The sequence below is a fragment of the Pipistrellus kuhlii genome, unplaced genomic scaffold (genome assembly GCF_014108245.1).
Source record: "Pipistrellus kuhlii isolate mPipKuh1 unplaced genomic scaffold, mPipKuh1.p scaffold_m20_p_7, whole genome shotgun sequence".
Lineage (NCBI taxonomy): Eukaryota > Metazoa > Chordata > Mammalia > Chiroptera > Vespertilionidae > Pipistrellus > Pipistrellus kuhlii.
In genome coordinates, this window is record NW_023425573.1 from 14057274 (window position 1) to 14073293 (window position 16020).

The window sequence follows — 16020 nt, forward strand, 5'->3', positions numbered from 1 at the left end:
TTCAGCTCCGTGAATAAAATCAACTTAACGTTGTGAGGCCTCCAGTGAACACCAAAGCCTCTGAGCAGGATATGCTCTGTACCTTGAAAAATACGTTTTTGGGTTTTTTTGTTGTTTTGTTTTTGTTTTTGGTCAACTCCACCACTGCTTTTGTTACTATTTTTTTTTTTTAAATATCTTTTATTGATTTTTTTACAGAGAGGAAGGGAGAGAGATAGAGATCTAGAAACGTCGATGAGAGAGAAACATCGACCAGCTGCCTCTTGCACACCCCCTACTGGGGATGTGCCCGCAACCAAGGTTCATGCCCTTGACTGGAATCGAACCCGGGACCTTTCAGTCTGCAGACTGATGCTCTACCACTGAGCCAAACCGGTTTCGGCTTTGTTACTATTTTTTTAATCCTCATCTGAGGCTATTTCCCCACTGATGTTGAGAGAGAGTAGAAGAGAGAGGGAAAGACGGACAGAAATGTCGATGTGAGAGAGCATATTGATTCGTTGCCTCCTGTTCGCCCCCGAGGAGGAGCTTACAACCAAGGTGCGCGCCCTTGACCAGAATTGAACTTGAGACCCTTTGGACCACAGGCCGACACGCTATCCACTGAGCCACACCGGCTAGGGCTGCATTTGTTATTTTTGTTGGCACGTTCTTCAAATGCATTGAAACAATTTGTGGTGGTTACCTGGCTCAGTCACCTCAAGTTACACAGTGATGAGGCGGAGATGGAATTAAACTCTAAATGGTATGTATAACACATGGTTTTTAGACAATCTCTTCACTCATTTTAAAAACGTATAAAGATGTTAAGTAAAACACACACACGCACACACACAAAACAAAACAGAAAAACAAAACAAAGCAAAAACACAATAAATACACGTAGCAGGCAATGGTAAAGAATCTTCCTGGGGGAGTGTGCCTTTCGAATGAGAGAATAGAGCAGAGATTGCGTTTGTGAATTTATTTCTGAGTAAAATGCTAGACTCATGGAATCCTGAAGGAATTGCCCAAATATGGAGATGGCCTTTGCCTTTTATTTTTTTTTAACCTCAATTTTGTTTTAAAACAGTTATCTTCATGACCTGCAGTGGATTTCTTTCTTTCTTTCTTTCTTTCTTTCTTTCTTTCTTTCTTTCTTTCTTTCTTTCTTTCTTTCTTTCTTTCTAAAATAGAATTAACTATTTTAAAGTTTCACAGTGATGACCTTCTGCTCTACCTAAAATGGGCCGATTTGGAGAACTCCTTTCTCAGTGTCTACAGGAATGTGCTGGTAGCTGCTAACAGCCAGCTCTGCAGGGTGGGTGTGGAGGAGGGCTGACTTGTGGCATCTGCCTTTGCCCTGGTGTAAATTCTCCCGTCACGGCCAACAGCGTTGTCAGCCAGCCCACAGAATACCTTACAACTTCGCATCAGCTCTCAGGAGCCAGGACAAGCCATCCCCACAATATTACTAGCTTTCCTACAAATATTTCCAGCACCTAATACCCCTCCTCCCCGCCAGCATATGCTAGTACTCTACCTCTCCTTTAGCTCACATTGCACATCTAACGTGTTGGGGGACAGTGAACTTACCTATACCTACTAATCAACCGGCTGTTTCTGGAACTTTGGCTGAAGCACCCTGATTTCTGTTCTTCCTCTTCGCAACTTCATTTATTTACTTTTAAAATATTTATGCTGATTTGTAGAGAGAGAGAGGAAGAGAGAAGGAGAGAGAGAAACATTGGTATGAGAGGGAAACATTCGTTGGCTGCCTCCTGCAGGCCCCTCTGGGGGCCAAGCCCAAGACCCAGGCATGTGCCCTGACTGGGAACCAGACCTGCAGCCAGCGGAGCCACACCAGCCCTCTCCTCACTGCTTTAGATCTCCGATCATAGCAGTTCAACCTTCTTCTTTCACCTTTTGTGTGACTGTGACACGTGTATCAGGAAATATTTGGGCACACTCCCTCCTTCAAGTGAACCAAGTGGTTGAAAAATGGTAGCGTGGCTACTTTTTACTTGTCATAAACTGTACTTTTAAGCCTTTTTCATCTCTGCTGTTGGTAATGGGATATAACGCAGAGAAGATCCTGTAATTCCTTATACCAGTGGTCGGCAAACTCATTATTCCACAGAGCCAAATGTCAACAGGATAACGATTGAAATATCTTTGGAGAGCCACATTTTTTTAAACGTAAACTTCTTCTAACGCCATTTCTTCAAAATAGACCCACCCAGGCCATGGTATGTTGTGGAAGAGCAACACTCAAGGGGCCAAAGAGCCAGGTGGCTTGAGAGCCACAGTTTGCCGACCACTGCCTTATACTTAGGGAGGTGCTAAGGGGACCCAGGAGCTGAGAATAAATATTTTGGAAGGGAGAGGAGAATGTATGTATAAATATGATCTTTATAAAAATTAAAGTTCCTTTTTTTTTTTTTTTTAAGCGTTTCTAAGACATTATAGAGCCGAGAAGCCGGAAGTTAGGACAGATTCATGGCCCAGTACTTCTGACTTGTAAACTGTTGTTCTTAAATTGTTTTCATGGCTCCTATGAGAAGGGGGGAGAGAGGGCCTGATGCCCTTTCTGTAGCATAGTTACAAGTGGTTTGGGGGTTTTTTTTTGTTTGTTTTTTTTCTTTTCTCTTTTTTGTTTGTTTACACAGTCTTTTAATACGGATTTCTGGTTTGGCAGAATGTTTATTAACTGGAGACAGTTTCAAACTTCTGTCAGTAAGATTTGTTGTGCTTGAGGCTGGTATTTCTCCATAACTACGGATGGCCTTTTTCCTTTTCTTAAAATAATAGAAGCTTAAAAAAAAAAAGAATTGTGTAAAGAGAGAAGCATATTTTGTTTGGCTTCACCCAAATACCCCTGGGCTCCTGCCTGAGACCAGGCCCGGAGCAGGGAGTGGGGAGAGGGCTGCAAAGTGAGACTTCGGCTGGGGCCCATGCATTCCTTTCCTTTGGACTGTGTGCGGGTCGTAGTTGGCCCAGCACGGGGGGGCTTGAGGGAATTGCCTTAATGACACGCAGCAGTAGGAGGTCCAGGTCCTTCAAATTTGCTTTGCTCGAGGCTCCTCTGAAAAGGATGCATTTTTTGAGACCATTGCTTTTTTTCCTGGAGTCTACGTTTTCAACATTGCTGCTCACCCCGACAGAACTTGCCAGCACACGCTAGATACTTTCATAGGGACAGGCAGGCTACTCAAGATTGGTGTCATCAAAGGTCACCCCAATTTCATTTTTTAAAAAAGGACGAGGTCAGTGCCATCACTGGCTTGAACTAGTTCGGGTGTCCTGTGGGGAGGGGACCCACTTTCCTGGCGTGACTGAGTTGTGTGTCAGAAATAGAAGTGGCGAGCCCTGATGTGGCGCGGTGATTCCTCTACGCTGTCCTCTCGAGGTTAAAGTGGGATGCGTGTCCACAGCTCCCCTGCGACCTGCGTGGGCCCCTTCGCGTGGATAAAGCAGAGGCCAAGGACACCTGTCGGAAGGCCACACGGTGGGCGGAGCAAACCAGAATGCTTGCCTAGGAATCGCTGCTTTTCTTAAAAAACAAACAACAAACAAACAAAAAAATACTTTTTAATTGATTTCAGGAGGAGAGGGAGAGAGATAAACATCAGTGATGAGAGAGAATCATTCATCAGCTGCCTCCTGCACAGCCCCCCCTGGAGATCGAGCCCGCAACTGGGCATATGATGGAACCGTGACCTCCTGGTTCATAGGTCGACGCTCAGCCACGGAGCCTCGCCGGCTGAGACCTCAGTGTACCAGGGAGGGTTTGGTTTCTAGCCGAGACCCAGACAAGGTTTGATGCACAAGATTTCATTCTCTCTCATAGAGAAGTTGAGAGAGAGGAAGTCGAGGGCTTTCCAGGCGGTTCCTCAGGTTGTCAGGGCCCTGGCTCCCTCCAGCATTGTGCTGAGCCACCCCTCATCTTCATGAGCCATCCCACACGGCTGCCGAGGCTCCGGCAAGGACACCCTTGTTTCGGGGAGCAGACGGATGAAGGACAGAGGGAGGCTCCGCCTGACCTTGTAAATGCGCCATGGATAAGGGAGGAGGTTTCCGGGGTAACCACGTGACGCTCTCTTTGTGTCTCAGCGTCCAGACGTAGTGTGGGCCACACATGCCTGCAAGGAGCCCAGAGCGCATGGCTTCACCCCTTCTCCACTCTCTGGAGCCAGAAACACGGTCGTCCTCGGGAAAACGTCTCGGAAGTTAGAACTTTATTGTTAGTCACGATGATATAACTCACGTTTAACGGCTCATGGGCACTATCTTCCGCAACTTATATGAACCACCGCACTCCACCTCCCTCTGATGTGGGTGTTGTTATCCCCATTTCACAGAAAAGAAATTGTGCTTTCAAAAGTTACGTTTCGCCCAAGGTATGTCTCTAGGAAGGGCTGAGCCGGAGCCCACAGCCTGGCTTGTCTTTTTCCAGGTCCCAAGTATCCAATCCCAGGGGTCGGCAAACTGCGGCTCTAGAGCCACATGCAGCTGTTTGGCCCCTTGAGTGTGGCTCCTCCACAAAATACCATGTGCAGGCACGCACGTACAGTGCCATTGAAACTTCATGGCCCATGCGCAGAAGTCGGTTTCCGGCTCTCAAAAGAAATTTCAATTGTTGTTGTACTGTTGATAGTTGGCTCTGTTGACTAATGAGTTTGCCAACCACTGTGCTATCCTATTTGTGGTTTTATAGTCTTTAGCTCTTCACGTTTTTCACCCAACATACACACACACACACACACACACACACACACACACACACATTTATTTTTCCAAATCTTTAAGCATTTCTATGCTTATGTAAAAGAATGTGGCTTTCTCTACTTGATTAGTTCATTGTAAATTGTCTTTCTGCATGCCGGTCAGGCGTCTGCATGTTAGCGTTTGGGGCAGTTTAGAGGAACCCTCAAAGCTAGGGGTGATCACAGAGCGAGTAAGAAAGAGCCCTGGCCCTGGGCATTACAGTGCGATTCTGTGAGGACGGGCAGTAGACGAGCCTCGGAACATGCAATTATCCTGTGAGTCGGCGTGTGAATCAGAGCTGCCCTGATGCGCACACCCAGGTGTCCCGGTAATTACAGGCACACCGTGGCTACCGCCAAACGGCCACCCACCCCTTCAAAACATTCCCAAGAAATTAGGTAGAGTAAACAGGCAATTCTATTTTAGTCCTCCTTCTGGTTTCCCCTTAAGCAACACTACTCACATTACGATTTTGGTAATAGAAGCTGAATCTTAATTTACATAAAGTAGATATGGGGTTAATTATAATACCTACTAGAGGCCTGATGCACGAAATGTGTGCAAGAGGAGGCCTGCCTTCCCCCGACTGCCGGCACCGGCTTCCCTCACAGCCCCGGCTTCGTCCAGAAGGTCTTCCTTCCGGATGGATGTCCGGTCTAATTCGCATATTACCCTTTTACTATTGTATTATAGATTATTTTGAATGTCCACTTGTAAAATAGTTCAGTTCCTACTTTATGACATTTTGAATAGTGGCAGGAATAATAGACCATTATGTTAGAAATCCGAGGTGGTGGTGGTGGTGGTGGGGGGGCGGTGGTGACCTTTGACCGAGTCTGCGAGACAAGCCTGTTTAGGGTTACCCTTGGAAGATGGCCCCCTGGCCAGGGAGGACGGAGGGAGCATTACCCGGGGCTGGGAGGCTGGCGACACCGTCTCCTACAAGACTCCCGTGTATTCCTTCCCGTCCTTGCCACCTGCACGTCGGATATCGGATATGGAGAGGAGGCACGGGCAGGATTCGCGTCTTGTCCTTTCCTCAGCTCCTTTTTTCCAGTGCACCTGCTCCTTGACGTTACTTCTTTAGGAAGAAGTCCTTCTTTCTGCCCTGGCGCTCCCTGCACCCGGTCCTCCCGCTCTCTGCTCCTGGTCACGTGAGCACAGGAGCGCTGTGCTCCATGGCGGGGAGGCTGTCCTGGGTAGGCATGAGCCAGTCCGCACCGGGGTCTTCCTGGGCGTGCTCATCCCGTGTGTACGCTGCTTCGGCTGCCTCTGTTGGAGAAGCCGGTGTCTTGCTGAGACTGCCAGGCCCGTCTCAGGTGGCCTGGCCCTGGATGCACGAGTGATGAGTCTCCGGCTCTCCCCACCGTCCCTCTCCTCGGGGATGACCTCAGTGGCTGTCCCTGTCCGTGGGAAACTTATGTTCCCTAATGGTCCCGGAGGTCACGGGCTTCATTATCACCTGGAGTGAGTTTCACTCGGGAAACTTTACCATTTGGCTCCGAAAGACAATGATAAGTAGCGCTGGGTGTTGATCTTCATAATTAAACAAAACCAAAAAAGAAGATTACACAGGTGACTTCCCTACAGGGTATGTAGCCCTTCCTCCCCTCAGCACCGAGGGAAGTGGTTTATGCTCATTCATGACCTCATGTCGCCGGGGATTCTGCCGTGAACACAGTGGGCACGGTGTCCTCCCACCTGTTATGGTAGAGAAGTGTTTGTTATGAATAAGGAGACATGTTTATTTAAGGAATCTGCAGAGAGAACTACAGCGGCTGGCCCAGAGTCACTGCCTCTGGTAAAATTCGTGTGAATGAGGGATTGATGGCAAAACCGGAAGGAAGGCAGGGAGGAAGAGTTCAAAGTCTGGGGAAACTGACCAGAGAGTGAGATGTTGCATCTCTAAGTGATGGGCAGCCAGTAGGGGCTCAGGATTGGAGCGGGGTGTAATCAGGGCGCACAAAGAAGGAAGAATTCTGGTCCTGAGGTGCCCCCTCAGTGAGGGAGGGCAGGGCTGTGGGTCTCCGGAGGAGCTGGGATGCTTGTGTGCCTAAGAAAAGGCCCTGAGCTAAAGGGACGTGGCCAGGCTGGGGCGGGACGAAGTGAGGCGACGCTGCTGTGGGAAGTGGGGGGCTGGTGGCTGACCGCGGAGGAGAGGCAGCCAATGGCGTTGGGAGTCCCAGGTGACCAGGCCTCGGAGTAATTCTGGATGGCAGTAAGAGCTGAAAGAGCATCAGTTAAGAGAAGCCTGAGTGTGCACTCATGTGACTTCTTTCTGAGATCCTATCTTTGATGACTGTCGCCCAGAGTATTTCCTAAAACCAGGAATCCGGTGCCCTCCTGCTCTCCTCATTCCAGATCCAACTGAAGCATGTCTTTCTCTGTTTTGGTCTTTTCTGGGGGTTGGTGGACAGGGGGGGGCGGTAAGGAGAAATTTCCCCCAAATTAGGAGGAAATGGAGTAGTTAAGACCATTGCTCAAAAGTGAGACGTGGCAGGTCAGCTGAGAAGTGTGTGGCGAGCGCTGACCACTGTGTGGCTTGCCTCCTAGGCGTTCTTTGTTGACCACAACTCCCGGACCACCACGTTCATCGACCCCCGGCTCCCCCTGCAGAGCAGCAGGCCCACGAGCGCGCTGGTGCACCGGCAGCACCTGACCCGGCAGCGCAGCCACAGCGCGGGCGAGGTGAGTCACCGGGGACCGCCGACCGGGGCCGCTGACCCTGAGACCCCCCGACCGGGGCCGCTGACCCCGAGACCCCCCGACCGGGGCTGCTGACCCTGAGACCCCCCCAACCGGGGCCGCTGACCCCGAGACCCCCCAACCGGGGCTGCTGACCCCGAGACCCCCCCCAACCCGGGCTGCTGACCCTGAGACCCCCCCAACCGGGGCCACTGACCCCGAGACCCCCCGACCGGGGCTGCTGACCCTGAGACCCCCCAACCGGGGCTGCTGACCCCGAGACCCCCCGACCGGGGCTGCTGACCCTGAGACCCCCCAACCGAGGCCACTGACCCCGAGACTCCCCCCCCCAACCGGGGCCACTGACCCCGAGACTCCCCCCCCCAACCGGGGCTGCTGACCCCGAGACCCCCCAACCGGGGCTGCTGACCCTGGGACCCCCTGACTGGGGCTGCTGGGTGCTCCAGGGGATGATGTGTGGCTCCTCCTCCCTGTTTCGCCCTCCTGGTGTGACTTAGAGATGCTCATTGGAGGGTGGGAATGCTGGGATGTTGACAGGGCTTCTTTGGAGACTCGTGGAGCCCACGTGCCCAGGAGGAGAAGCAGGCTATGGGAGGGAGACGAAAGAAACCAGAGGCTTTCTTACACTGAGGAGGGTGAAAGAGAGAACTCAAAATGCGGTGAAATATTGAAGAGGGGTGGTGAGCCTGACTGGTGTGGCTCCGTGGTTGAGCGTTGACCTGTGAACCAGGAGGTCATGGTTTGATCCTGTCAGGGCACATGCCCTGCTTGCAGGCTCAGTCTCCAGTTTGGGGGTGTGAGGCAGCCGGTCCATGATCCTCTCTCATCACGGATATTTCCATCTCTGTTGCCTCTCCCTTCCTCTCTGAAATCAATAAAATATTTATGAAAAAGTGGGGATGTTGACCCCTTTTGACCCTCTAAGGGCAGCTTCCCAGGAAAGAAGGGATGGGACTATGAGTGCGCTGAATTTGGATAAAATGTAAGGGGGTTTCTTAAATGAGGCTAGCTGGATTCCATGAAAATCTTTGGCCAAGGCTGTGGGGTTGTGGCATTTCCACTCACTGGTATTCTTTAAAGTTGAGTGTATCCGAGAGCTGATTTGTGCACTGTCAGTGCCCAGAGAAAATGGGTGGGATTAAGAATGACTGACATTTCTATGGAGCTCTGCTTGGCTAGTGTGCAGGGATCCACGGCAATCACACGAGGGCTCTCTAACAGCCTAACCAAAAGCAGACGTCACCCCTTCCTGCCCCTCTTCTGTGGAGGCCGAAATAAAGAAGGAGAGTGCTGGAGGTCACATTTCTCCTCCGCACAGGGACGTCTGCTTTAGATACACATCCTCCCTGCATGTGCGTTGTTTCTGATAATTCCCTTCGACGTGCTTACCTCCGCGTGTTTTCCTGCACGCCTCTTCCACATGGCTGGGTCTACCCTGCTGTCAGCACGGTGTTGCAAGCCACATAGCTATGTAGCTTCTATTATAGGAAACAACTATGAGTGCCGTGAGTGACGGGACTTGAGACACCAAAATTCCCCCCTGGAATTCCCCCCTCCCCCCTCCCCACACTGGCTCTCACGCACCAGCGTGTGTGTGCTGGCTGTGAGCGCAGACACAGGCGTGTACACAAGGCGCGCGTGTAAACAGGACCCACTGCGGGAAGAGGTCGCCACAGGAATATCTGTGCCTTGTGAGCGGCCAGTAACTCTGCACCTTGCCCTCCCGTTCGCGGCGAAGTGGGGGATGCACTCAGCATTCGTCCGACAGGCAGACACACCTTTGGACCCGTGCACGACGTGGAGCAACGTGAGGGCGCGGCCCCGACTCGCCCCCGTGGCCGGTGCACTTGAGCCCCCGTCTTATCTGGACTTCACCCCAGGAGGCTGACTGCTCGGCTGCGTGTGCGTGTGTGTGTGTGTGTGTGTGTGTGTGTGTGAGATGAATAGCTGGACTCGCGTTTTCTTTCCATGAGCTAGACTGTCTCCACGAGCCAGCAGTAGCCCGTGGTGGGAAAGGGGCCCTAAGGGGCACGTTAACATCTGAGTGGCCATGGCTCTGTGCCTTGCTGGGCACTGAGCAGTGGGGAGAGGTACCCCATAAGGACTGAGCATGGGGTCCCGCCTTGTTCGGCCTTTGAGGGGACACGTGTCCTGGCACCCCAAGGGAAGGTGCACGTCAGGCGGTCCCCAGGGTGGCCTCTGGGTGGGAACAGGGATGGGGTGTGAGGAGACCTCCGCTGTCCTGGGAAATGGCAGCAGCAGCCTCCGGGCAGGAGGGAACGTGTCTGTGGATGACACTGTGACCGACACACGAGGTGCAGCTCCCCCTGGAGTCTCCCCACATCTTGAGTTTCGGGGATTCATGCGGGGACCAGCCACCCCCCAGAGGCTGCGTGAGAGCCGCTCAGTCACAGGCCGGGCCTCCCAGCCCCGCTCCTCTGTGCCTTTAGCAGACACGCAGGCGGGGGCCTGGGGCATCTCTTCCATCCGCTCCGCCGGCGGGTACTGACCCCGCACCTGCAGCGTGGCCACACGGGGCTTGTTTGAGTGATTCGCGTCAATAACGTAGGTTCCCGTCCTGTGTTCTTACCAGGGAGAGAGTAGAGGAAACGAAGTCTGGTGCAGGTGGAAAAGCACGCGTGAGAAGCGCTCTATCCCCCGTTAGAAATGTGCGTGTGTGTGGAGCCCAGCTGTGGAGCTCAGAGATGCTCCGCTTCATCTCGGCGTCGGGGAGGGGAGGCCTGGGGGTGGGGGCGTCTGCTGACACGGACAGCGGGAACCTCCGGGGGGTGAGCACGCTGTGCGGGGTGGGGAGACATTGCCAGTTTCAGGGCCTTGAGAGAAGCCCTCACCAAACTCCGCTCTGATGCCAGGTGGCAAAAGGCTTGTGCAGCTTTGGGTGGGTGGGCGAAGAGGCTCTGTTTTCGAAGTGCCGATTTACAAACCCTGCGTGTTATTATTTATTTATTTTTTTAAAGACAGATATTATAGGTCTTTATTTATTTTTCTCATATATATATATATATATATATATATATTTATTTTTTTTATTTTTTTATTTTTTTTATTTTTTTATTTATTTTATTTTATTTTTTTTTTACAGAGAGGAAGAGAGAGGGATAGAGAGCTAGAAACATCGATGAGAGAGGAACATTGACCAGCTGCCTCCCGCACACCTCCCACTGGGGATGTGCCCGCAACCAAGGTACATGCCCTTGACTGGAATCCAACCTGAGACCCTTCAGTCCGCAGGCCGACGCTCTATCCGCTGAGCCAAACTGGTTTCGGCAAGAATATGTTTTGTTTGTGTGCTGGTGTGAAGGAGTGTCTGAGTCTGTAACAGGCCCCATCGCTAATTCAGGTCAGGGCAGCCCCATTTGGCTCCTCCACACCTAACTGCTGTGATTAGCTCCCCCCGTGGGAAGGTCAAACCGGAAAGAGCTGCTGGGCCGGGCGCTCTGACAGGCGAGCAGACTCGCTCCTGAGCAGGTAATCCACAGCTCCGAACCACGTGGAGGCGGCTGCCCCTCGGCCCCTCCTCTGGCAGGCAGGATCCCCTGACTGTAGCGATGTGATACGTGTGTCCCCTGGGGGTCTTCCTCTGCGTGTCCCGTGGCCGGAAGGCACCCCTGCTGAGCAGCGTGCTGTTGAGCTCCTGCAGCCTCTGTCACTGTGAGCACATGGAGCTACCCCTGAGCCTCGCAGTGAGCAGGCACGGCCCCTGCCCTTCCCAAGGACCCGGGGGTCCCGCCCCTGCACTCATTCAGCAACGAAAGCAGAGCTTTTGGGGATCTCGTGACAGCTCCCCGCCCCTGGCATCCCTACTGATCAGTTGGAATCTGCCAATGCTCGTAAGCCTCGCCGGTTTGGCTCAGTAGATAGAGCGTCGGCCTGCGGATCAAAGGGTCCTGGGTTCGATTCTGATCAGGGGCACGTACCTTGGTTGCAGGCTCTTCCCTAGCTCGGGCCCTGGTCAGGATGCGTATAGGAGTCCACCACTCGGTATGTTTCTCTCACATGGATGTTTCTCTCTGTCTTTCCCTCTCACTTCCACTCGCCCTAAAAAACAATGGAAAACTATCTTCGGGTGAGGATTCACAAAAAAGAAAAAGAGCCAAAGGGAAAACGTGGCTGGGGTGCGGATAGAGCACGGGAGGTCCCGGTGCGGGGCCTGAGTGATGCTGTGTCTGCAGGTAGGAGAGGATACGAGGCACGCGGGGCCGCCCGTCCTTCCCAGGCCGTCCAGCACCTTCAACACCGTCAGCCGGCCGCAGTACCAGGACATGGTTCCAGTGGGTATGGCACCCCTCCCCAGAAGTCTCCACCCTGCATCCCGCGCCCGCCGGTCCCCTGCATGCTGTGCTGGCACTGTCCCCTTGCCCGCCCGCCCACCCACCCGCTGCTCTTGCCCTGGACTCAGGAACTCTGCGTCAGCCCCTAGAAACCGCTCTGAATCTCAGAGCGCGTAGGCCTTGTAAAACCCTCTAGGAGGAGATTTTTAAATGCCACCTTCTCTGAGGAGACCTATGGCCTTAGATGGTTGAAGTGAAAGAAAAACAAGTTGTGAAGGATTTCTAAATATGCCTATAATTCTGATTATAAATAAATGTAATCAAGATGAATCATCTGAAGTAAAAACAAAACAAAAAAAAACTACTTTTCTTGATAAAAGAAAAAAGCCCTCATGACAAAAGCTCTCAATAAATTTCAAGTAACGATTTTTAAATTTCTGTGGGCACAGGGCAACCTTGGCTAAGATACATTTTTCTTTTAACAAATAGTTGGTGTTGCTGATTGTGTTGTAGGTGTGGATGTAGTTGGTTTGGTAAGGAGCTGTGTGTGTGGCTTGACAGCATCTATTTCCACATGGAGTTTGGGAATGGCTTGTTCTCTGCATTTTGGTAGTTGCTGTTGCTGGCGACCGTTGCATTTTGGGGACTTGCTCTGCCGCTTCACCTCGCTGCATGGCTCATATGTAATCAGAAGATAGTTTTCTATTTCTGTTCCTATTCCTATTCCTATTTCTATTTCTTAGGTAGTTGATTTTGATAAGCAGCAGATTGAAATGATCAATATAGAGGATCCTGGTGATCTCACCTTGCTATTTGCTGACAAATATGACTCATCAAATGAGTGTAATGAATGGTAAAGAATCTATCACACCAGATAGATCTAAGTCCAATGTTCATAACAGCATGGACACAGAGGGGAATTTAAGTGTTGGTAGTGGCTCGAGTATCAGGAATATTAACCAGAAAAACAGATTGTTAAAAGTTTGTGTTCATATGCACAAAACTAATAACAGGTTGTCTGTAAACGTTGTCCTGTTTTCTGACTTTTCAGCTTACAATGACAAGATTGTTGCATTTCTGCGCCAACCCAATATCTTTGAAATTCTACAGGAGCGTCAGCCTGATCTCACCAGGAACCACTCACTCAGGTAACCATGACATTGGGGTACGCCCCAGCTTTAAATCTTCAGAAACAATGCTCATCGTCTTGGAGATGTGCTCTTTCTGTCTGGCACGCTGACCAGGGCATCTTGTGCACGGACACTATATCGTCAATGCCAGGTCACTGCAGCCCTGGCTTTTCTCTGTTAAGTACAAGGATGAAATAAAATTGACTAAAGAGCCTAGAACCTTCTTTAAAAGAGTATGAAAAACACACCCCACAAAAGTTCACAGCCAAGAATGCACCCTTAGCTCGATGTGCAGATTATAATGAAAATAACAAGACACGACAGACCTTTCAGGGTAGCTTGAGAAAACAAAAGTAACATAGAGTGTATTGAATGGAGATTCATAAAACCCTAGACTTGGTATTTGGATTTTTCCGTAATAAAAACGCAGGGCCCCGGAGGAGGGAACTCGATACCGTCCACAGTCCCGCGCCGCCCTGCACGGATCCTTCCTTCTAACTGGACCTTCCCCGCCTCCGGCTTCAAGCCCGGTTGCACTTTCCTGAAAACACACTGCTGCTTTCCCTGGCAGGATTTCCCTCTTTGTCTGCGTTGGGCAGGAAAGACCTTGCCTTTGGAACTCAGTGCCACCCGCCCGTCCATGGCGCGGTGCAACTTCCCCGTGTCCACTCCCTCTCAGGAGCGCAGCTAGATTTTCCGTGTCCCCGGGGATATGGGAAAGTGGGAGTGAATGCGGACCGTCTGCCAGAACTCCAAGCCCAATGGGCTTACGCGCCACATCCCTGGTAGGAGTAGGCCTGCCCAGGGTGCCATCCTGACCCACAGGGACCCTCCAGCACTTCTTCTCTACGAGGCTGTGCCAGGCTGTTTTAATCGGGATCAACGGGGAGCGTTAGGAAGTACAAGATGCCGGGTCTCATCGCCCCCAACTCCTCTCCCTTCTCCGAATTTGAACCCCCTGATCTTCCACACCCTGCCCAGAAGTTTCATTCAGGAGGTGTGGGGTAGAGCTCAGCACTTCCTTCTTAAAACCTCTGTCTATCATGTCACAGGCACTGTCAGGTTTAATAAGCTGTGATCCAGAGACTTAATCATGTAATATGTCAAGTTATCCTTCATACTATTTTGGTTATATGACTTCTGTGCTTTAATTAGACTTTTGAGCCTTTATTCTTTATTTTTAATTGCATTTTAAGCTCCTTACAAATAGGGATGTTATTCAAATCATTATTTCTTTTCTTTATGCTCAAATATCTAGAGTAGCATTTTGCATATAGTGAATATATATATATATATATATTGAGTGGCCAGATTATTATGATTTCCCCTATATAATAAAAGGCTAATATGCAAATTGTCCCCTCAACCAGGAGTTCAACCAGCAGGCCTATCTCCCCTCCACCTGCTCAGGCTTGCCAGATACCACCCATGCATGAATTCATGCACCGGGCCTCTAACATACACACACACAAACACATACACACACACACACACTGAGTGGCCAGATTATTATGTGTTCAGAGATCATAATAATTGGCCACTCAGTTTATATATATTATTTGTTCATTTGAAAATAAATTGCCAAATATTCTTCTTATGATGTTCTCAGTCTGTCTCAGTTTTTGCTGAGGTATTTCTGACATGCAACATTATATTAGTCTCAGGTGTCCAACGTAAGGATTTGATATTTGCATATCCTGTCAAATGATCATCACAATAAGTCTAGTTAACATCTGTCACCAAACATAGTTGTAGAATTTTTTCTTGTGATGAGAGTTTTAAGATCTATTCTCTTAGCAACTTTCAAATAAGCAACACAGTATTAACTGCAGTAGCAATTTTCAGCCGGTGTGCTTGCAATACTATTTTAGCCAGGAGCAGTGACCTCTTTTCCCTCAGATTGTCAAATAAAAAGTGACAGCAGCCCTAGTTGTCTTGGCTCAGTGGATAGAGCATTAGCTCATGGGTTTGATTCTGGTCAAGGGCATGTACCTTGGTTGCAGGGTGTGTGCAGAAGTCAACCAATGATGTGTCTCTCCCACATTGATGTTTCTTTCTGTCTCTCCCTCTCCCTTCCACTCTCTCAAAAAAATCAATGGAAAAATATCCTCTGGTGAGGATTAACCAAGATAGATAGATAGAGGAATATATATATATATATATATATATATATATATATATATATATATATGACAACAGCCAGCACAACAATATCTGTCCATTGTGAATAAATTAAAATTATTCCAATTTGTTTTGTCAGATGAGCAAAAAATATATTTCTTGGTGTGCTTCAGACTTTTAGTACTAAGCTTATGTGCCCTGATCTGGGAAGGGGTGAAAATCACTGAACTAAGGTCACCATCTGTCTGTCACGTCCCCAGGAATTGTTTCCTTTACCACTGAAGTTTGTACCTTTAGACTCCACCCATTTCGCCCTCCCCACCCACCCCTGTCACATCTCTAAGCTTATCATCACCTTCTAAAGGTCAAGTCTGACACCGCTGCTTCCACAGAAAACCCAGTTTCCCATTCGTTGACCTCTACCTCGAGTCTGAGTACTTCCCCAGCTTCACAAACACACTGCTCTAAATCCCACCAGAATCACCAAACCACACACGTTACCATCTGTGGGTTTGTGTACGGTGGCACCCACTCAGCAATTCATGGGGCACTGAGAGTCTTGCGTAAGAAGGCCTAGTTAATAAAACTGAGAAAGGAGCTCCTCAGTTGTCTAATGAGAGAGAGTATAGATTCTGGGCCACAAAGCAAAAGGAACAGACAACAAAATCCTCCTCTTTAGCTAATCTCTGAATAAGGAGAACTCTGTTCTCTCTCTTTTCTACCAACGCCAGCCCTAACACACACACTGTTCACATCAAGATCTGTTCTTCTGAAAGTACACCACACACACACACACACACACACACACACGAACAAAAAAGCAGAAACTCAGTAGTAAATAGTTTCTTGATTGCTCTGTTCTTCACATTATTATGTACATCAACTTAGCATCTCTTCAAATCTCCACTGTAGGGGAAATCAGATGATTTGATCTATCTGAACAAGACATGTAATATTGTCATTATTCCTTTTATTTAATTTTATTTTATTTCTTAAATATATTTTTATTGATTTCAAAGAGAAAA

The 16020-nt window shown here is 49.7% G+C and overlaps 1 protein-coding gene across 7 annotated transcripts in view; it reads left to right on the forward strand.

Annotated features, from left to right (window-relative positions):
- HECW2 (HECT, C2 and WW domain containing E3 ubiquitin protein ligase 2) overlaps nt 1-16020 on the forward strand; it is a 222401-nt gene that overhangs the window by 147040 nt on the left and 59341 nt on the right. For all 7 annotated transcript variants that reach the window (XR_004984927.2, XR_006740563.1, XM_036421424.2 and 4 more), the window contains 3 exons: nt 7300-7434; nt 11646-11748; nt 12796-12892. Coding sequence is in view for 5 of the 7 variants with exons in the window: in XM_036421424.2 (XP_036277317.2) it covers nt 7300-7434; nt 11646-11748; nt 12796-12892 (335 nt within the window). In the remaining 2 variants the exon portion in view is untranslated. The remainder of the gene's footprint in view (nt 1-7299; nt 7435-11645; nt 11749-12795; nt 12893-16020) is intronic.